Source organism: Alosa pseudoharengus, unplaced genomic scaffold, assembly GCF_046254945.1.
Source record: "Alosa pseudoharengus isolate Yale_2024_CS ecotype anadromous, Long Island Sound unplaced genomic scaffold, YU_APseudo_1.1 YU_APseudo_1.1_scf_13, whole genome shotgun sequence".
Classification (NCBI taxonomy): domain Eukaryota; kingdom Metazoa; phylum Chordata; class Actinopteri; order Clupeiformes; family Clupeidae; genus Alosa; species Alosa pseudoharengus.
Genome location: NW_027468598.1, coordinates 21,175,776 through 21,197,392, shown reverse-complemented (window position 1 = coordinate 21,197,392; position 21,617 = coordinate 21,175,776). Strand labels below are relative to the sequence as shown.

Here is a 21,617-nt window from a genome sequence, read left to right as displayed (position 1 = left end):
ATTACTCAGAAAGTAACAACAGACAACATAGTACCATATTCCCTTCTTTTCCCAACATCTGCACTGCAATGGAAACCAGACAGGCTGCCAAAACCAACACAACCTACCCTTGGTTGGGAACGTGCCAAGCTTTAGCCACCTCCAAGCACCACTATTGACCAGACTCATTAAGCAGACGCCATCACGTTCTCGTTCGGCTAAATCAGTTGAGTTCAGCGGTCACCTGAGATAGGAGGCCTGTGGTGGAGGATGGCATGATAGGTGGGTGGATGGGTGGGTCCCTCAGGAGAGGAGGCCTGGGAAACGTTGCAGCGGGTGAGTGGGTGGGGGGTGCTGGATTGATCCAAGCCATCAGAGTAGGAGTGAGAAAGAGGGAGAGAGAGAGAGCTAGAAAAATGAAAGATAAAGAGAGGGATACAGAGAGAGAGGGACAGAGGGAAAAAGAAAGAGAGAGAGAGAGAGAGAGAAAGAAAGAAAGAAAGAAAGAAAGAAAGAGAGCGAGAGAGAGAGAGAGAGCCTAACCCACAAGGGAAGGGGGTTTGGGAAGAGGAGGAGAGTGTAGATGGAAGGTGAGGATGGGGATGGTGGGGGTGGGATGTCCAGTTCACCAGCTCAGCAGCACTCAGTGATGACGGTCAGTCTGCCCTTCAGCTGCAGCTGAGCTAGGGGGATTTAGACACGACTCCGGGAAGGGGGCAGAGAGCAGAGAGAGGAGAAACAGACAGAGGAGAGAGGGAGAGAGAGAGAGAGAGACAGAGACAGAGACAGAGAGAGAGAGAGAGGCTGCAGAAAGAGAGAAAGAGCGAGAATGAGAGAACAAGAGAGCTAGGGAGAGACTGGGGTGGGGGGGTGGGGGGGTAAAGATGGAGAAGGTGACACCGGTGGACGATGGAGGAGTGAAAGGAGATGCATGAGAAGAGAGGGGAGGGGAGTAAATAACGACAGCAACGGAGACTGAACGGGAGGGAGAAAGAAGAACAGAGCAAGAATGAGAGCACATATCGGAGACAACAAGAGAAACAGAAGAGACAAAGCAAGGGAAGGGAACACAATGCTTGGACCGAGAACGAGAGGAAAAAAACATAAAACATAAAACATAAAGAGAAGGGGGGGGGGGGGGGGCGCGTCTAAAACTGTACGGAAATATTAAGTGAGCCAGACAATCTCAGACTCTCAGGTCCACGGGGGCTGCATTTAATTGTGCGTCAAGGTGGCGTCTAGCCAGCCAGAGCGTTTCTCTCTGATCTCCCCGAGACGGACGTGTCCACTTTCTCCAGACTCTACACTTATGTCCCCATCACGCGATGACACTGCACTTTCCCCCCCCAAATGTCATTAAAACGCACCGGCCGGGAGGAGAGCAGCAGCCCTGCCCAGCTGCAGCTGCGTGCCAACGCTAACGGCAGCCTCTGATTCAGCTGTGGGATACCAGCAAGAGGGAAAAAAGCTGTGTCTGTTTCCACTGGGATCACTGGAAGCATATCCCCACTGACAGACAGGTCCAGTGTGCACGCACATACACACACACGCGCACACACACAGACACACCTTACATTGCTTTTTACAAAACACTATACTGCTTTCTAATCCCTTTATATGACTAGCGCACACACACACACACACACAATCCTTTTTATACTTTCATGACAACACAAACCCATGAAAGAGCAACAACAATAAAGACTGCCCATTATCTTGACCCTCTACTGTTAGAACCCTCACACACACACAGACACACACATGGAGCGCTCACAGATCTCTCATAATCACTGACAGGCTTCAAGAGAATCCAGTACAGAGCCTGCGAGATGCCAGTGGTCACTCACTCAGCCCGCCTGGCCTGCTTCTGTATGCCATAGTGTGTATGTGACATTGAGTGTGCGTGTGTGTGCGAGTGTGTGCATGTGTGAGTGTGAGTGCGTGTAAAGCGATCCCGAATCGCAGAGCACGTCTCCATGGAAAAGGAATCACGCGCCTTCCTTGCTGCCACCCAATTTTCAAGGGGACCTGGGGGTCTCTCTCTCTGTGTCTGTCTGTGTCTGTCTGTGTCTGTCTGTGTCTGTCTGTGTCTGTCTGTGTCTGTCTGTGTCTGTCTGTGTCTGTCTGTGTCTGTCTCTGTCTGTGTCTCTCTCTCTCTCTCTGCACTCTCTCTCCCTCTCACACTCTCTCTCTCATTCCCTGTCTGACTGACACTCCATCCGGTGCTGGACTACTGAGACTAAACATGGGGGGGGAGACAAAAAGTCACCCGCCTAAATATAGCTGGTGATACAGAGGGGTAAGTGGCCCGATACCAGAGCCCCTCGCTAGAGAGCTGGAGAAGGGGCAGTTCCGGAGGTAGAGATGGGCGTGCACGCAAGCTTGTGTGTGTGTGTGTGTGTGTGTGTGTGTGTGTGTGTGTGTGTGTGTGTGTGTGTGCGCATCTTGGTGTGATTCAGACAGAAGTTATGACACCCGAGGGACAATGGGAACCTCCGGAGGAAGTGGGTGAACTGAACTGAACAGTGTGCGCGCACAGTTCAAGGCCACCCCCCTCTCCTCGTCATCCTCGTCTTTGTGCTTTTTGAGGGGGGCTTTTTTTTTTAACAGCTTTTGCTGTGGCAGCAGTAGTGGCGATGGCGGCGGTGTCTCTAAAGATCACAGGCATCAGATGAGCTAGGAGTTGGGTGGGGAACAAGGTGTGATTAAATCACGGCAGTGTGACGACACGCCGTCAAACAGACAAGATAAATGACCTCACAAGGATCAGTGCAGGACAATTAATGTGGCCACCATTTTACAGTGCCGGTAATGGGTGACAGACTAATGCTTATCTTAGCACAAGAAAACATGCCGGAACGGAACGTGCTGGAACAAAATCTAACGCACTTCATTGTGCGATTAGGTGTGTGCGCAATTGAATTCTCGCTTAAAACATTAAACACACGTCCACAGTCCTGACAAAGGGACAAACTATAGTCCTGCTTTGAAGTGGGCCTGCTTGTCTTTAGAGAGTTAGGAATGTCTTTCGACAAGTGCTTCCCAGCAACTCCGTTGTCTAACACTGGGGAAAAAAATGAATTGAATTAGAATACAGATGACTGAAGTTATAATATATGCACAAGCTCCAAAATGGCAAACAGGCCAAAATGTTAGAAATGAATAAATAAATGAAATACTGAAAAGTATGGGGTGAGCGGTCGCCACTGGAATCTTCTCCATATGAGGACACAAACACGCAGACACACACGCGCACACACACACACACACACACACACAGAACTGTAACTAAGGGGTAATGAAATCAAGTCAAGCAGAGACTACAACTTGCCAAATTACTTGAAGTAAATGAAATCTCGGCACGACACGCAGCTCTTGCCTGTTATCTAACTGCACTTGTCAAGGCTGCTCTTCCCAGACACAAATCAAGAGTTCAAGAGAGGAGCAAGAACGCACCACATACACGCACGCACACACACACACACATCCACACCCACATTCACACACAAACACACACTAGACATATACAAACACACATAATGAGAAAGAAAGAAAAAAGAAGAGAAGAAGACGATAAATATGGGAGGATGCCACATGTGGAGAGGAGTAATGATGTAAACCCCCAGGACAAGCCGGGGCTTGACTCGGGCGCCCTCACCGGTGCTTGCCCCGTCCTGACTGCCTCCCTGGCTGCTCTCTCGGCTCACATCCTGCTCTCCCCATCCTCAGCCACCCCTAAGGTGAGCCTCTCCTCACCCGACTGCCAGCTAAACTCAACCCCGCGGCCCAGTTCCAAGCTATACGCCAGGGCGTGGTAAGGTCACCGAGGGGTCTAGTAACGCGTCTAAACACACACCACACCATACCAACAGCACAGCACAGCACAGCACAGCACAGCCCTCCTCTCCACTGCTCTCCTCTCCTCTGCCCCAGCCCCTGACACAGTCACCTTCTCCTTGATTGTGGAAAAGGACCATAGGGCACTGATTAAGTATGACTAATGCCGGCTGGAAAGGTGTTGATGCGTGCATGCCTTGACTCTCTTTCGCACTGTGTGTGTGTGTGTGTGTGTGTGTGTGTGTGTGTGTGTGTGTGTGTGTGTGTGTGTGTGTGTGTGTGTGTGTGTGTGTGTGTGTGTGTGTGTGTGTGTGTGTGTGTGTGTGTGTGTGTGTGTGCATTATCAAATAGCCTAGGTGAGCCAATCCAGTTTAATTCCCAGAAAAAAAGCATTGGCTTTTACAGTCAGTGTGGCCTCACGTGACAGCTTCCTCCTGTCATAAAAGGACCACTTCTCTGTTTGCCATTAACAAGCAGGGAGCAGCATTTAGAGAGAGCTGCATTTAAGCCAGGTGAAGCCCTGCAAAGACAAACGCGACAAATACCTTCAGGCACCTTGTGAGGAATTGATGCCTATCTATTGTTTTCCAGATCAAAGAGAAACAAGAACGGGGGCGCTGTGGCGCAGCAGGCTACAGCGCCCGTACCATATACGGGTCCGAGTGCCCACAGGTACCCAGGTTCGAGTCCGACCTGCGGTCATTTCCCGATCCCACCCCATCTCTCTCTCCCACTTGCTTCCTGTCTCACTCTCCACAGTCCTGTCCAAATAAAGGCAAAAAGCCCAAAAAAATATACTTAAAAAAAAAAAAAAAGAGAGAAACAAGAACAAATGCCGAAATAGTGCCGATCAAGGTCCCCCTCATCGGTATCAACAGCAGTAGAGCTCAACGCCTTCCTCTGTTGAGGCGATTTACGAGGAGCAGTCCCATGCCTACATCGCCTCACTCAGCCAGCACGAGCATGAAATGACACTTCAATTGCACAAGGCGTCCTTGGTAGGACTTTGGATGCGCTTGAATGGATGAGGAAACATCGGCCTTTTATTCACACAAGTGCTGCTATGAGGTTGGCTTGTGTGCAAAACAACAGGGTATAGGTCATACTCCTTATTGCTCAACATTATTGCTGTAAGTTTGTGTGTGGGAGTGTGTGTGTGAGTGTGTGTGTGTGTGTGTGTGTGCGTGCGTATGTGGGCTAATATCACTAATATAAAGTTATAAGACACCCTAAGAGTAATAAGCTTAATGGTCTTATGTCTGGTTTGTGCAAGTCTAGACCAGGACTATAGAAATGTACCAATGCATTGGTGCATAAGCTTTGCCCAGTTCTATCCAGTAAATGTATCTACAGTAGAAATCTGTGTGTAACTGAACCTTGGTTATAAGATTATGGTGTCATGTCATCACTGCTTTTTGTACCCTGAGCAAATAACACCACCGCAAGAAATGCGTCAACTGAATTGTTGACTGGATCACTAAGGCCTTTAAATAATGTTTTGGTGAAATCCTCCAAACTGTGTGCTTGCAGTGACCCTGACATCAATCACAGTCTTCTCTCAAAAGCACGGGAGGAAGGGTGGTCGTTGGTGACAGTCTCCAATAGACTCCAGTGGATCGTAGACAAGGGTCCGTCTACGAAGGCACTTGGCCTAAATCAGTGAATGAGCAAAACACCAAAACAAAACAAAAACACCAAGATTTCATCTCTAGCTATCTATCTATCTATATTTATATATTTCAGTGTATATTTCCAGTGAGCGCCACATATCAATCTGTTGTTGTTTGCATGGTCTGTGTAGCATAGTTATTGCTTAGCTGGCTATGCTATTCGAGCATGTGGAATGGTGGCAAGATGATGTAACGGAGGGTTTCCATTGCAGCGAATAAGTCTGATGCCCTCTTTGCCAATGACCTCCGATTAAACTATCACCTTCCCATCGTACCTCTACAGTAGCCCATTGATTTATCAACAGTCCACTGTCCACTAACGCAGACAATGACAACATTGCTGACCAAATTCAACACACAACTATCAAGGCTAAAATACTAATATTACCTCTCAAGTAGCCAAATATCTATGTGTCCTTCCCTGTTTGCTTATTCAAAACTTTTAAAGTGAACAATAAATTCAACAGACTACCTTATGTGAAATGAAAGTAGTGCTGTAGCCTATATTCCTTCACAAACAAATAGTTTAAAAATGTTTCGCTATCTTTTAAGTCTAGCTTTCAGACTCCCATCCGTTCAATAAGCAATGACGGTGATTGTGCCTTTGTCTTCTCACTTTTACTTTCCGCTGTCTGCTCCAGGCTTACGTTTGTGCACCTGGCAGGTCTGATCTCTCTATCTCTCTCTCTCTCTCTCTCTCTCTCTCTCTCTCTCTCTCTCTCTCTCTCTCTCTCTCTCTCTCGTCACAGCAGTGTCAGGTGATGGAAGAGCCATGCAGATGTTTGCTCAGGACATCACGTCCCTACCTCTTTCCCAGCCACGCAATCAAGCGCTTTCATAACACTAGCATGGCCATAACCGCCACCGATGCTCCACATAAGGCGTTAATTGATGTGCTGTTCGCAAACACCTCTGACCAGGAAGCACCATCAATACATAGGTCACATGTCAGGCATCCCTTCATTGGAGCAAAGCATTTCCCCAAATCCCCCCCCCCAAAAAAAAAAAACCACACACACACACACACATTCTAGAAGAGACCTTAAATACAGGTATCCAACTGTCTGCCTTCCAATACCTGAAAGTTCCAAGGTCTTATGAGATAGAAGATCTGCCGGCTTAGTTAAACTGGCTTATGGCCTAAGAGTCCTCCCAACTGACCTCCAATTATGGTAAGAAGCATACAGGCTTATACACTTGTGTTACGTTGCTTCTGGGTCATGAAAAATAAGCTGACAGTCATAAGGCATCCGCTGTGTTCTTTTATCATGTGGTCTGAGTGTGTGAACGTATCTGCAGAAGAGGAGAAAACAAAATATTGATAGAGGAGACCTCTAGCTACTTACGGTGCACGAGTCCTCTGCCATCAGAGAGCATCTGCCTACAAGACGCCCACACTATGCAAAAATCACGCATACTAAAATGTGTAGACGTCAATACGGAGGAGATGCTTACAAGCATTTTTTTCTTGTCAAAGGTTACTGACTATGTAGTCAAATGAGTACAGGATAGAATGCCATATTTACTTTGTAGTTAGATACGTTAAATACACTAACAACACGACACCTCACGACCCCCAGTCCCCTAAACGCACAAACACACACGCATGCATAAACACAGTAAAACAAGTCCCGTGCCAAACGGTAAAAGAAACGCTGACCCAAGCATTAACTCCATAAAATGAAAATGTGTTCTGGCTAAGTCGATCAAATCAAACTGTATAGACAATTATATGCAATGTTTGTCATTTTGATACCAAGAACCACAACCAACCAGCTAGCTAGCTAGCAAGCTAAACGTCCTGTCCTCTGTTAACGAAACCACTTCTTGCGGGATCTCAAGTCGAATGACTAAAACACTTTCATTTTATTATTCATGATCTGTTAAAGGCAATTGTTTGCTTGCCATTGATAGAGCACCGATTAACAAACATAAATTGAACAAATATCTCTCAGAAATAACCATGGACCAAGATAAAAAATGAACAAGCCGTGGCGTTTCTACTGACGCTGGAACCGGACTCGTCTATGCTAGCTAACCCTCTCTTCTCTTCTCCTAGGCGCTATCTTTCTCTCAGTCCTTTGCGCAGACATGTCACCTCATCTTTCACAATTTTTGTAACGTTAAAACAGGGTTTAAAAACATAAGGTTTAGTGTTAGTCAGCATACCATTTTCTGTAATTTCGTATTCCGCGTATACACCCCCGCACTACGCAAAGCGACCAAGAGGGTTAGCCATAACCGCTCTATAGAGCCCGAAGGCCCGATCTTCAGCCTAAGAAGAGACACCAGCTCGGCCCGACAATCAGACGTGGATGCCTACACAGCGATGGCAACTTGGATATGATTGTCCTCTTTAACGCTTTATATGTTGTCTTACCTTAGCTTTTGTGATGACATGTGTTGCTAGTTTAACGACAGCGAAATTCCCCTTGCCGATGGTCCGCTCGATTTCGTAGTAGCCCACTCGGGCTGGGGGGGGCCTGCTGCCAGGGTGGCCAGGGTTGGTGATGCACCCCGTTGCCGGGGAGGGTCTACTGGGGTGGTTGACCCCGGGTGATGGCTGTGCTCGGTTCTGGGCGTTAATACCTGCGGCCGGTCGGCTAGGGTGCGTAATCCCGGCCGCAGCGGACCCAGCAGCACCTCCGCTTGACACGGCCGCCATCTTCTTGCCTCTCTGCGGGAACAACAAGCAGCCTTGCGCAGCGCGCACCGCGGGCACGCCCCCGCCATGCGTCATATTACGTAGACCAACCCTCCGCAGCGCCCTCCCTAGGATGTAACTATAGCAACTATCAGCGTAACAATGACTTCATCCCATCGAAAACGCATATTGTTGTCGCCTTGGCGACCGATAATCTCATCGTCACATCATTAAAATAATTGAAGACATTTTTATCATTAACTGTCCTTTCTCACATGTTCTTAAAACATGTATATACATTTGTGTACAACAAATGTGGAAAACCTGTGTGCAGTGTCTGTATCAGTGGAGGAAAAAACACTGTGCATTGCCATGACAACAAAAGTGTCCCTGCTGCCTCCTCTCTTGCCCCTCACCCTAGGGAACGCGCCCTGCTGGCAGGAATGTGAGCGGCGTGCACGCGCCTCTCACGCACACGCTGCAAAACAGAAAGGAAATGTTCAGGACAGTGATAGCGCCTGCAGTCAGCAGTCTGACAAACAAGTAATCTGCAACTGAAATCATAATTCCAACAGAGATAATAAAGTTGGCTATTTAATCTTCTACAAAAGTTAATGTGTTCTTTAGGCTTCCAACCTGACACAGAATGATTTACTCAACTGCTTAACAGTAGCCCCAGACTTTGTCGTATGCTATCTGCCAAGATAGGCTACATTAATTTGTCTATGTTTGGATACGGTATTCAGCAAATATAAAACAAGCAGGCTTTGCGAGCAATGGTACATTAGGCCTACCCAGACTTGTGACTTGTGGCTAATGGCTATTCCGTTATGACCTGTGACCTGTCATTTAGGCTACAGCTATTTTCTACTGATAACAGTTGTGTGAGACCATATGCCTAGCCTACAAAAAAACTAAAAACAATGTTTTTGTTCCTAAATAACTGGCTCAATACAAAAGGTTATAAACAATCGGTACAATCGGTGTTGAATATTTCAGCATTCTCATCTTCCCCCAGCCCCACAAATCGGGGAACATTTGGACACATAAATGGCATTATATGGCTTATGCATGTTGAATGGGCAAAACAAATAAACAGCGACATCTACTGCTCATTAAATGACTAACCTATATCGCTGCTTCGTCGTGGTGTTCAAGACTGCATACTCCAGCTATCACCACCGCCACCTGTGGTACATTAAACAACTGAACAGAAATATGTCTTCAAAAAAGACAGGGTACTGTAAATGCTGAAACAAACAACTAAAGCTGGAATGTTTTAAGACACACATAATGTATTCATTGATTTACTTTTCCTCATAGGAAAAGATTTTTCATGATGAAATGTTCGGGAACCCTCAAGAAATAAAACAAATATAGGCCTATTTTATGTGTTCCTTTTAGAAAAAAAAAACTCTTATTGGATGACAGGTGTGCATCATCAGAACTGTAGTGTGAGATTTCTGGCTGTTTGTTTCCTGGGGGGTTAATCTTTAAACTCTGAGAAGAGCATTAACAGACACATAAGAACTGTCATACCCCTAGTCATGTGCACACTGTACTTTACACTATAACAAAGGGGTAAACGGCAGTGGATGAGATGCAGGCATTTGCTGTGTTGCACCTACATGATATCCACTTCAGTTTGCGAGGGGAAAAGATTGAATATAAACCACTGGTAGGTAAATACAGCATTTCAATCATTTCAATGAAATGTCCATATTGGAATTGTACAAGTATAACTGAAAAGGGCGTGCTTACCGATATTGATCATTCACTCTAATCCACATTAAACCTATGTTTAGTATCATTTTGTCCATTAATAAATATAATGGGATTTGGCTATTCATTTTCAGTCACAATACAGTTTTGTTTCTTAGGATATAATGGAGATAACCTTTAAAGTGTTGAAGTTCATGTTTCTCTAAGGGCCTTGGTGGATGAGTGACCAAATTGCACTGGCCAGTCCATTCCCCCTCTAACCTATGTTTAGTATCATTTTGTCCATTAATGAATATAATGGGATTTGGCTATTGATTTTCAGTCACAATACAGTTTTGTTTCTTAGGATATAATGGAGATAACCTTTAAAGTGTTGAAGTTCATGTTACTCTCTGGGCCTTGGTGGATGAGTGACCAAATTGCACTGGCCAGTCCATTCCCCCTCTGTGAATGGAACTTTCCACAAAAACCTGGTGAGAACGACAACACAGCCAACCACAGGCTGCGAGTAAACTGCTCAGGACTGAGACTTGGGTCTGTGCCCTCTGGCCTGCCCTCTCAGATGAAAGCCCTGGATTTGAGTTATAATAACATCACTGAAATCAAGTGGTTTGAATTCACACACGACTTATGTCGTGTCACCCAGCTCATCCTTAGTCACAATTCCCTTGGAAAGATTGATGGTGGGGCTTTGTCCAGCCTGCTTGGATTGAAAGAGCTGAATCTCAGTTGTAACACACTTGCTGTTGTAACTGAGGAGATGTTTCAGGGGCTAAGGGACCTCAAAGTGCTTGATTTGAGACATAACCAGCTACACTGGATCCATGAAATGGCATTTAATGACCTGGCAAACTTGAAGGTCTTATGGCTTCAGAACAACAACCTTCGTACTGTTCCAGATGGTAAGACATGACTTGATTTGGTATTACTGTTATTTTATTACAGCTTTCTATGACACCATGTTGATTAACAGGGAATATATGTGATTGCACTTCCAACTTAAACCCTGGTGTTGAGTAGGCCTACATGATCGATGTTTTGTACTTTGACAAGTGTGAGTTGAAGTAATGATTTACACAAAATGTATATTTTTATCTCTCTACTACATTTAAATAAAAATTCAATTGTATTATAATTTCAGCTGTTAACTTACTATCTGGGTTAAACACGTTGTCATTGGGAACAAATCAGCTTTCTCAGCTGCTGACTGGAGATCTCAATCGTTGCACAGACCTAAAGACACTGCAACTGGAGCACAATCAAATATCCATTTTGGCGGCTGGAACATTTCAAAACCATGAAAATCTGAGGGTAATGAAAATTGAACATTGGCAGATTAAGTAATGGGAATTGATCTTTGACTAATGAATTGACTAAAGATAATGTTTGAAAAAATACAAAATGTAATGATAGGGGTTGTTATATTGCTAAGCACAAGTGAAAAAAAACATTTGACTTTGTCAGTGGCAGACGCAAGCAATTAATGACTCCAGTTAATACTAGAATATGTCTGTATCTTTACCACCACAAGATTGACATCCAGTAAGATCACAGATTCTGAGACTACACAGCAGCATGAACAATACATAACACAAACTATATCCTGTTCCCTAACAGACTGTTGATTTAAGTTCTAACCGTCTGGAGGAGCTCCATGACACCATGGTTACGTTTTTCTGGGAGCGGGGAGTCAACCTGCATCTCCATGGCAACCCTCTGAGGTGCAGCTGTGGATCTGGGCAGGCGGGTGAGGGTCCTGCATGGCTGACTGACACCGTGCTGTGTCAGGGCATCGGAACCCTGCGGAGGGAAAGAGCACCTCTGAGGGTCCATAAAACGGTCACACTTACTGGGGTTCCAGGGCAATCTCTGATGATTCCGTGCAGGGACAAGTATCATGGAGGTAAGATACAAGTCAACCACTAGAGGGCCTTGTCAAATACCTTCACAGTGTTATCTTGAGTCTTTTGCCTATCCTGTACTTGGGTACAGCAAAAATAATCTTGATGGCAGGAGCTCATAATGATAGGTTTTGCACTCTATGAATCTGCAATGAGAACATATATTCTAATGAACAACTACACACCCCCTACTTTATCACACAGGAATGATTAAGTATTGGAAGACTCCTGTTGGATGGCTGACGAGCAGAAACTCCTGCCACAGCTACAGTGACATGAAATGCCACTGCAATGGAAGTCTGACTATAGTGAACATTAGCTGCCGCCACAGTGGCCTTTATTACTGTTTCAAAGAGGACAGTCATGAGAGAGTCCTGTTCCCATACAGAGTTCTAGCACTGGGTATCTGTCAGAATCCCATGCCTAAATCAAGGCTGCCCAGAGAACTGAAGGTTGATTCACAAGACACAGTTTCTCACAGTCACTTTGTAGCTGCTGTGACATCATCTGTGTTGGTGACCTTTCTTGGAGGGTTTGCCCTTGGTGCATTTAGCAGGTCCCATGTCATTACTTGCCTGCAAAAAACAAAGTCACGTTTACGTCTTAAAAGAGACGAGAGACGCAGAACCTCAGGGGACAACACTGACCAAATCTCCATGGAAACAAGCCCCTCTGGATTCACCAGCTTTGGGGATGGTGATGCCCCTATCACAACACCCTCTCCCCCTGCCAAGGCTCCGCGGAGCTTCCGTTCAAAGCGGGAGCAGCCAGAGGACAGCACACCCCCGAAGGGCTGTGACAACGTGGTTGACTCCAACAGTGCAATTCCAGTTAGCGTAGACCAGGAACCTCCTGAGACTGATCTCCAACAGGAACCTCCCGAGACTGATCTCCAACAGGGGGACCCAGAGACTGGCTCCAACAGTGCAATTCCAGTTAGCGCAGACCAGGAACCTCCAGAGACTGATCTCCAACCAGAACCTCCAGAGACTGATCTCCAACAGGAACCTCCCGAGACTGATCTCAAACAGGGGGACCCAGAGACTGGCTCCAACAGTGTAATTCCAGCCAACGCAGACCAGGAACCTACAGAGACTGATCTCCAGCCGAAGGCCCCAGTGGCACCAAGGCCGACGGCGAGACTGAGCAGAGTGATCAAGCTCTACAACTATAACGAAGATGGCGAACATTACAGTCACATCAGAGACCCAGAGGGGGGGGACATTGACAGAGTGCCCCAGCCAAAGCAAAGGACAAGGTCTCTGATCCGCCTAAACGCCATCATGAGCTCTGTGGAGACACCAGCCCTCAGCACAAACACAGGCCCACAGGTGCAGTCAGACCAGGAGTCCGAACTTGGCCACTCAAGTGAGGAGGAGGGATCCATTAGTGGCAGGCAGCACATTCAATAGACTAGGTGCACGAAAGGGTTTTTTCTGTACGTTCATGTATTTCCGGTGGGAGCGTTAACTGTGTTGTAATGACATCATCTGTTATATTATGCTCCTTATATCTTCACTCCGACACTGAATATCTTGTTTGCCTAATAGTAACAATTTTAACACACGCATAAATCCTTCATCGTAACATACTGATTCCCTAGTGCAACACCCAACCGGGTCCGTGTAGACACTTGCGGCAGGTTCAAACACACCTGGCTCCACCGGAAACAGAGTATTTCGTGCACGTAGTCTATTAGACATGAGAGCCCATGCCTTCCCATTCAACTCTACTCTAATAGCAGCTGTGTAATTTCAATTATCTGCTTTTTGGATATGGAGAGCAAAAATCAGTTTTGTGTAAATTATTATAATTAAGGCTAGCAAAATAACATTTAATTACATTTTAATAAATAACATTTATTGTAGAATTACTTTAAAATATTTTATATAACAAAATATTTGATTTTAAATGTGTCAAATTTCTTCCATGTTTTAAAAAGTTGTTTATCATCTTAAAGGCACAGTCAGGGATTTCACAGGAAGTTGCGTTTGTTTGTGGTTATGTTTACATTCATTAGCAGATGCTTTTGTGCAAACAAAATGTACATTTTATTTTAACCAAGGACCAAATGAAACACATTAAAGGTGGCTCACCCCTACCTTCAGTATTTCAGAGTTTAGTTTTTGTTTGGGGGCAGGCTGCCCCCGATGTTTGAAACTGTTTGTTTCCAGTTTTTGGAGCCTGGGCCAACAGAGACCGTTTTTTTTTCACGGTGTAATCACGGAATGGGCAGCTAGCGGTCATAAGGAGATGATTTTATGGGCTAGAAAATCATGTAAAATCCATGACTGTGCCTTTAAAACTGTAGTGTAATATCCTAATTATAAGATTTTTGTACACATATTGTCCCACTGTGTCAATAAAGAAAGACGTTGATACAATTTACTTCTTTATTTTCCTTTGAAAACACTATAAACAATGTAAGACTCAAAAAAGGAAAAAAAAAAATCAAAAACAAAATATTACAGAAACAAAGAAATTCCCCAGCAGATCTTACAACACTGGCTATGTAACCATTGCAACAATATGCAAGACATACGAAAAATAGCTGTTAGTCCTTCTTCCTGTATTGAACTTTTTTTTATTGAACACTGAAGAAGTCTCTTAAGAGCATATTTCCCACTCACCTTCCACTGAGACAGAGGTGACCTGTGGGGGTGCGTGCTGTGTGTTTTACTTAAGTTACTTATTTGTTTGTTTGTTTTTTTTGTTTCTTGGAAGAGAGGGAGAACACCCTCCTGTGTGCTTCTTCTCCTCGCTTGGCACGCTCCCGCCTCTGCTATAATGCCGACCGAGCCTTCTGCCATTCCACAAACTCATCCAACAGCACAGGCCCTAGGGCGAGGTCAAAACAACAACTGGGTTAAAGACCAATCCACAATCCAGACCATCATATGGAAGGCTCATTTGACAAAAGACATTTAGGACAGCCACAATATGCTGCTGGCATGAATGAATTAATCTTTTGTTTATTTCTTTATATTTTAAGTTGTGTATTTGTTCTTTTTGCATACTTTTGACCATGTTTAGGTTATTGTTATGGTTACAGTCTCTCTCCACCTAATTACTATTGTATGCAATTATTTTGTCAAGGAGATCATGGATCAAATCACAAAAACAAATGTAAAGATGGATTTCATGATGACATTATGAGAGCCCCAATGACAATCTCCCAAATTCCTTATCTAGCTGTCATGAAGTTGCTCCTGTCGTCTACACCACCACTAATCACTTAAGGGGATTATGAAAAAAACAATTGAAAAGGATTTGTACTTGTGAGTAAGTGAGTGATGAATAATCAATATGAAAACTTAAAACTTAAATCCTTTAAGTGTCAGTGATCAAGGGACTGACAGAGAGAATAGACTGATGAAATGATAATGAGAAGTATTGGACACTTACAGGCCCCGTCCTCATCATAGTTACTGAGGTCTGCGTTGACAGTGCGACTGAACTCTAGGACATTGTACCACTGGTCCTTGTTCATGACTTTATACTTAGACTGCTGAGGAGCACAAGAAAAGACACAGCTATTTTCATGTAAAGCACAAAAGAATGCAAAATTATTTTAATGCAATTACACCCTAACCACCGGCAAACATACCAGCAACCAAGTCGGTACAGATTCTAATATGGGACGTGTAGACATTTTCAAAAAGCCGTTCACTACGGATGTTGTGGGCCTCTTGGTTGTGAATACCACATACCTCCAAGAACTGATGAAAGACTGGGAATAAGGGCCACGTCCTTCCTAAGAGTAAAGCTAGCATTGATTTCGCTGTGTCCATATCCAGGCTCCTCTGGTCTTTGTCCTGCAGAACGGAAGCAGAGATGAAGACAAAAGGAAAGTTTGAGAGTACACGTATATTGGCATTCTAAAGCATGCAGCAACACAACATCTTTTCTGTTGACAATGTGAATAATTCTCTACTGAACAAAGGGAGGAAAGCACATATCATGACTAGGTTCACACGGTCAGTACAAATCCAAATTCACGATCTGTGTCCATCTGTGTTGTATCCTCAATGGTTGCCAACGTGATGATCAAATGCAGGTTAATGTTGACATTACGCAAATAAACATAAAGGAAAATGAAATTAATTAACATATGGTAATGTGTTAAGTATGGTATCTCCTAGTATGTTCGCTAGTATCTCTGTTTATTTTCGTTTCACTGAGATACTAGTCAGACATCTGTCAATACACTAACGTTCCCCTCCGCCGCCAGGGTGCCTGGCCAATTAGCAACTAGAGGGAATGACATTGGTTTCAGGAATGACTGTGGTATACGGTAGTAGCAACGTCTGTAAATATCAAAAAAGTAGTAAGAATGTGTACATTTATGTACAGCAAAGGTAGGCCTAATTATATTACAATGTTTCCTGGCTGCCAATGCTGTTTATTATCAGTTTTAAAAGGTTAGGCAAAAGTAGAAAGAAATGTTAGGAATTCCTGATCAATGTTACTGCGTTAACTTTGAAATCTACCCTAACCAAAGTGTAACCCAGTTACGATGCTAGGGTTGGAAACATTTCCTAATCGTGAGAGGTCAGATTCTGTTCATGAAGTGAAACAAAGTAGTGAATCTGGAAACCAAGGTAATGGTAATGTTACAGAGCCCCCCGAAGGACCATGGTAGGAATTATCTTTTTAGAGGTGGACATTTATTTTTAGAGCTCCCGTTGCATTCCCTCTCAATATGTTTTGCGATCCCTCGCAATACTTTTAACATTAATGTTTTTCCCCACCACCAAACTAGCATGTTTCCTGCATGTGTGATGCACACATGAGCTTAATGTCACAAACAAAAAAACACTTGAAATGTCATCAGACCAATCACACCAGATTTCCAAAAAGTGGTATAGAATACACAAAGGTAGTTTGGAGGAGTGATTTTTTGCTGTTGTACTTGCTATGTAAGATCGGATTCCAACTGGTCATGCACAGAAATCAGTCTGAAATTTGACAGTCTGAACACAGCAAATCACAGTAAGTCACTTCTAAAAACACAGCGAATTAAGCAATTAGCCCCGAGAGGCCGTAGGTTACACCGATTCTACAACAGCTAAGGGGCGTTGTTAGGCACAACGCGCTAGCGGAGTTTCATAAAGTAAAGGCACAGCAACTAGAAATATAACGACTTATTCCTAGATAATAATTCTTCCGCCAAGAAATATATTTCCTCTGAATGGTTGCCAAGCAACGTCGAGACGCAGCTACTTTAACTTTTGTATCAGGTTATGGTAGCGCAGTAATATAGAACGAAATGCCGCCAAGGTGCATGTTTATGCTGCATTTTACAACGGCATCGGTCGTGATTCAGCCAATCACAATCAAGGACCAGAACTATCAGTTTTAGAATAGTGAATAATAACCACTGGTGAGTCCTCACCCTAGCAAAATCAAAGGCATATCTGTAGATGTGCCTGAACACTGTACTGTCGTTAAGCTGAGACCTCAAGTAGTCCAGCTTGCCTTGTAGCCTCTCTGTACAGTCACACCTGTGATGAAGAGAGAAAGAAAGCGGGCGTTATGAGAATTACATGCACACTGACTTATACCCCAACAGAAAGAACACAGACGGGCACTTACTGCAGTGAGGTCATCCCCTTCAGCCACTCCTCTTTAGTGAAGAAACCCATATTTTCTGCTTCTAGCTTCCAAGCCAGCACCAACATAACAATCTGCAAGGCGATGATGACAAGTTATGCACACAAATGTTACAATAAGGTGAGAATTTGTGCAGAGAGAGAGAGAGGGGTAGAGTTGCGTCTGTGGGTAGACAGTGAAACTTCAGGTGCTCATCGGTGTCCAGAGGAATACAAGTAGAGAGCAGAGAGAGGGTCCGAGGCACGTCTGAAGTAATGTTAAAAGTCCTTTATTTTTCTGAGTGGGACATCAAGGCTTGATGTCCCGCTCAGAAAAATAAAGGTGAGAATTTGGCTGAAATACAATATATGTATGATCAATATTACTTATTTTCTGCTTATTTGTTTTGTTGAATATACTGTTATTATGCATGTTATGCTGTTGGTATGCATTAGTCATGGCACCTTCAGCTCTTGCCAAAATGTGCTATATAATAAACTATATAATTTTATTATAGTACAAGTTATAGTACCACTAGTAGTAGTAATGCCTGACAGCATGTCCATGACAGACTTGTATCATTTCTTTCCTATATAGAGAATTAATATGGGGCTCACATTCTCTGGCTCCACACCAATATCTTCACAAAACTTCTCCATTCCCTCTGGTCCCACAACTTCATCAGAACCTATGAAAGGAATTGATAACAAGACATGGACAGTTACAGAAACAGACACCATTTACGAGGGGTTAGGTCTTATTACACCAAAATATAAGCCTAGTCTAAGACAGTTATATTTGTAAGACTGTTAAGATACACGTCTTAAATTGATACTTCATTCCTTGTTTAACCTCTGAGTGTTGTGGGTCTGCAAATTACCTGTATATTCATAAAACCAGGCGAGGCACTTCTTATTGGAGAACTGATCCTCTGTGTTTATCAGTCTACTTGACGTTTGAGTTCTGCAGTAACTGAGGATAAAATTGGAAAAAGCAAAGTAATAATTTGAAGACAATCAGGATAATGATTCACGAGTGTCTGAGCCAGGAATATTGTTTCATCCTATGTTTTCTCACCTGTGTCAAACACCATCAAATGTCAATGCCCACTCACACAATGTATGCACAAACTTTGCAAAACAAAGCAATACCAATGAAGTGGGCCTACTACTGTGGCTAGCATCTCATGAATAAATGTGCTCTGTTATGAAACATCATAAACCACAGCATTCAAAAATGTACCTGGTTATTTTACACTTTCTAAGACCTGAGTCATCTGAGCCAGAGGACTTTCTCTTCTTTTTCACAGGCATAATGGAGTCACCAAAAGGCTTGGCTATTTGTGCTGGATCTAGAAAATGTCAGAACATGAAGGTTCGGATTACCATCAAGCTCCGCAATCGTTTCCAAGCAATGCACAAAAATAGTCCTAGTTAACCTTACCAATGTATCTACGGTCTCCGTACCCATTCAAATCTACCAGGTTCTAAGATTAAAAACAAGAGGACGTTAATTAAATGCATGGACATACATAGCTTGTATTGAAAGAAAAGGTACAGCTAACATGCATGATGAATGTAACGATATCGCCCAAAGTACCCTGACAGCTGCAGCAGTCTTTTGTCTGCTGCGAACATTGACATGAAATACAAAACGATTCACTTACGAGTCGGTCCAGTGTTTGAGATACCTTCTTAATATCAGCCAGTCCGAATAGTTTTTCCTGAAACACACCATCAGACACAAATTACATTGATTGTGCAACATGGGAATCGCAGTAATGCGCCAAAAAAGGCGTTTCCTAATGTACAATATTTTTTCCCATTCAAATAGTCAAACAATTTCTAAATGCGACAGTACAGAGCCGGTGCATAAACCCGTTTTGCAACCGCACATTTGACAGCTGAGACAGCTGTCAATTAACGTACCGGTAACCAGATGATATCCTCAAATCCTACGATGAAAGACAGCTAGTACATGAAATGTTATGACTGGCTAGAGCACGAAGGACAATCAGCTAACATTAATGTCTAGAAGTACAACGTGCCAGAATTATGTCAGCGGCCACTTATCTAGACCTCAAACACACATGTAGTCTGCAACCAAACGAAATATGCACCATGGTTTGAAGCGGTCCTGCAGAATCACAGATGCCTGTCCTTGCCGTGAAGTAGCATTACAGACAACTGCGTCACTAAATGTACGGATGCTAAGCGGGCGAGGTGACGCTAGCTTCCTCACCTGCTAGCAAAGCATGAAACTGGAAACTACTCAGCGGGATACAGATCCTGTATAACTGTTGGCTTTACATATTTTCAATATTTTATTATCACCAAGAACACGTTTTGAGTTAACAGTGAAAGGAAACCTGATGCAATGTCAATATATCTGACAGAGAACAACTTAAAACAGATGTACTCTTTACTTACCAGTGCTACAGTATATAAACAATCGCCAATATACCTTTGTGTGCTGGTTGGCCTGTCCTTACCTCATCATAGAAAGATAGCTAGCAATAAAGCTATTGACTTATTTTCAGTAGGTTATAACGTTAAGAGACGTTAGTTAACTTGCATTTACAAATGCATGTCCTAAAAAAACTGAAATTCATGCTCGCTAATGTGGCTAAATTAAGTCACAGCAATTGAGATCATGTGCTTGGAACACTTGAATTTCACTTATGTCCTTAGCATACTATTGAGTTCACTCCTGACGTACACGTAGGATTGGGCACATATTAATGTCAAATTCTAGCTATTCATTAACTTAATAACAAGCAACTGTCCGCTCACAGACTTATACGCATTATCTCTGCTGAATCCTCCCCTAATCACGACAGACAATCTGACAAATTATAACTTCCAGGCCTTTCATGGCAAATGTCTGCAGAGCAACGTTACATTTAATAACCAACTTTAGTTTTAGTGTTACCAATTTGTGAACTGTTTGATTAAACGGCAGAGTTAACATTGCCAAGCCACAGCTAACAAGTCAAAGCTAGATGTCTTTCATAAAACTGAAGGCCTAAATCTGACCGAGAGAATATTAGGTTACGTGCTAGCTAGGCTAACGGTAACTGATAACTGTTCACGTACGTTTTCAGTCACCACTAACGTTGGCTACCATTATCTTTGCAAACAAATTTAGCCAAAAGAACCTTTGACTATCACTGAATAGCTCAATGGTTGTTACCGAGATATCTCATGAAAACAACCTAAACATAGTAGCGCCCAATTTATTTAAAGTGATTTTTGTAGATTAACACCTTGCCCTAGCCAACATATTAATATCGCTTAAATCAAATAACGTTTGGTATTCTGGTTATGCTAGCTAGCTTTCTCTGCTAGCTAGCGTTACCTAACCGGCTGACATGCAATTATTCTTTAAAGCTAGTTACTTCGTTCGTGAATCAAGTGTGATTTTACCACAGGTTAGTTATAGATGGGCAGTGTATTGATAGAAGGAAGAGGTATTTTCAAACCTTGAATTTCGTTATGAAAATGTCCTTTTATAAGTATCCACAGAAGTCAGTTCATGGCGAACGCTTCACTTAAACTGATGTGAAAATAGACAAGCTTGCTAACAACAATGTGAATAGAACGACATAAGAAATCGTCTGAGTAATGTATTTCCTGTGTCATATCCGGAGACGTCACAAGCACGCGACACTCACCTTTCATCATAAAATCATGAAATGTGAATAGTAAATAGGTGATTACATACCCAACTAACTATTATCTGTTCTTTTATATAGGAACTGTTTTTATTAATCAGTTCATAAATAAAACCCTATTGTCCAGAGCTCAATAATCACTAGTACAAATGGGCTAACTACTGGTTGTGCTATTATTTTATCACAAGAAGGCCTACATTGAAATGTAGTTTTAACAGAATATGTGTAGTCTTATACTATTTGACAGACTAGACCGTTTCTTTTACTGTCTGCTAGACATAGCGTGGACTTCATATGACGTCTGCTTCTTCACCATATATTTTAGGAACAAATTTAGATGATGGACATTTACAATTGCAGCAGTGAGATCAGGTGAAATATAATTGTAAGAGGGGCCAGGGTAAGAACCACAACACAAATACGCTTTGTTTTTTCATTACCAGTTGTATATTCTACAAAAATGAAGCACTCTTCATTCCTTTTCAAAACTGAAATATTTGGTAATGCAGGCTGCTCTGAACAGGAAAAGCCCCGGCTTTGTTTCTCTTCTGGTTGAGTGAATAATGCAGTCTAAATGGGAATCATCTAGCCATGAAAAT

General features: G+C 43.3%; 2 protein-coding genes across 3 annotated transcripts in view; both read right to left on the bottom strand.

The window, feature by feature from the left end:
* sik3 (SIK family kinase 3) overlaps positions 1 to 8,159 on the bottom strand; it is a 41,830-nt gene extending 33,671 nt beyond the window's left edge. For both annotated transcript variants that reach the window (XM_076282508.1, XM_076282509.1), the window contains exon 1: positions 7,867 to 8,159. In XM_076282508.1, the coding sequence (XP_076138623.1) occupies positions 7,867 to 8,151 (285 nt within the window). In that variant the 5' untranslated portion in view covers positions 8,152 to 8,159. The remainder of the gene's footprint in view (positions 1 to 7,866) is intronic.
* Positions 8,160 to 14,132: 5,973 nt separating this feature from the next.
* On the bottom strand, positions 14,133 to 20,935 carry dcun1d5 (DCN1, defective in cullin neddylation 1, domain containing 5 (S. cerevisiae)). Its single transcript, XM_076282507.1, has 11 exons — positions 20,827 to 20,935; positions 19,012 to 19,068; positions 18,789 to 18,831; positions 18,588 to 18,696; positions 18,226 to 18,317; positions 17,963 to 18,033; positions 17,349 to 17,440; positions 17,149 to 17,257; positions 15,464 to 15,568; positions 15,159 to 15,261; positions 14,133 to 14,591 (listed from the first exon to the last, which is right to left on the bottom strand). The coding sequence occupies exons 4-11, from the start codon at positions 18,656 to 18,658 to the stop codon at positions 14,536 to 14,538; spliced, it is 699 nt and encodes a 232-aa protein (XP_076138622.1). The 5' UTR covers positions 18,659 to 18,696; positions 18,789 to 18,831; positions 19,012 to 19,068; positions 20,827 to 20,935; the 3' UTR covers positions 14,133 to 14,535.
* Between the last annotated feature and the right edge of the window lie 682 nt (positions 20,936 to 21,617).

Excerpts from the sequence above, each read along its gene's own strand:
- dcun1d5 (XM_076282507.1), bottom strand. The coding sequence starts at position 18,658 with ATGCCTGTGAAAAAGAAGAGAAAGTCCTCTGGCTCAGATGACTCAGGT. Across the intron at positions 17,441-17,962 it reads TTGGTGTGGAGCCAGAGAAT|ATTGTTATGTTGGTGCTGGC; the intron begins GTGAGCCCCATA and ends ATCGCCTTGCAG. Across the intron at positions 15,262-15,463 it reads TCTTTCATCAGTTCTTGGAG|CAGTCTAAGTATAAAGTCAT; the intron begins GTATGTGGTATT and ends TGTGCTCCTCAG.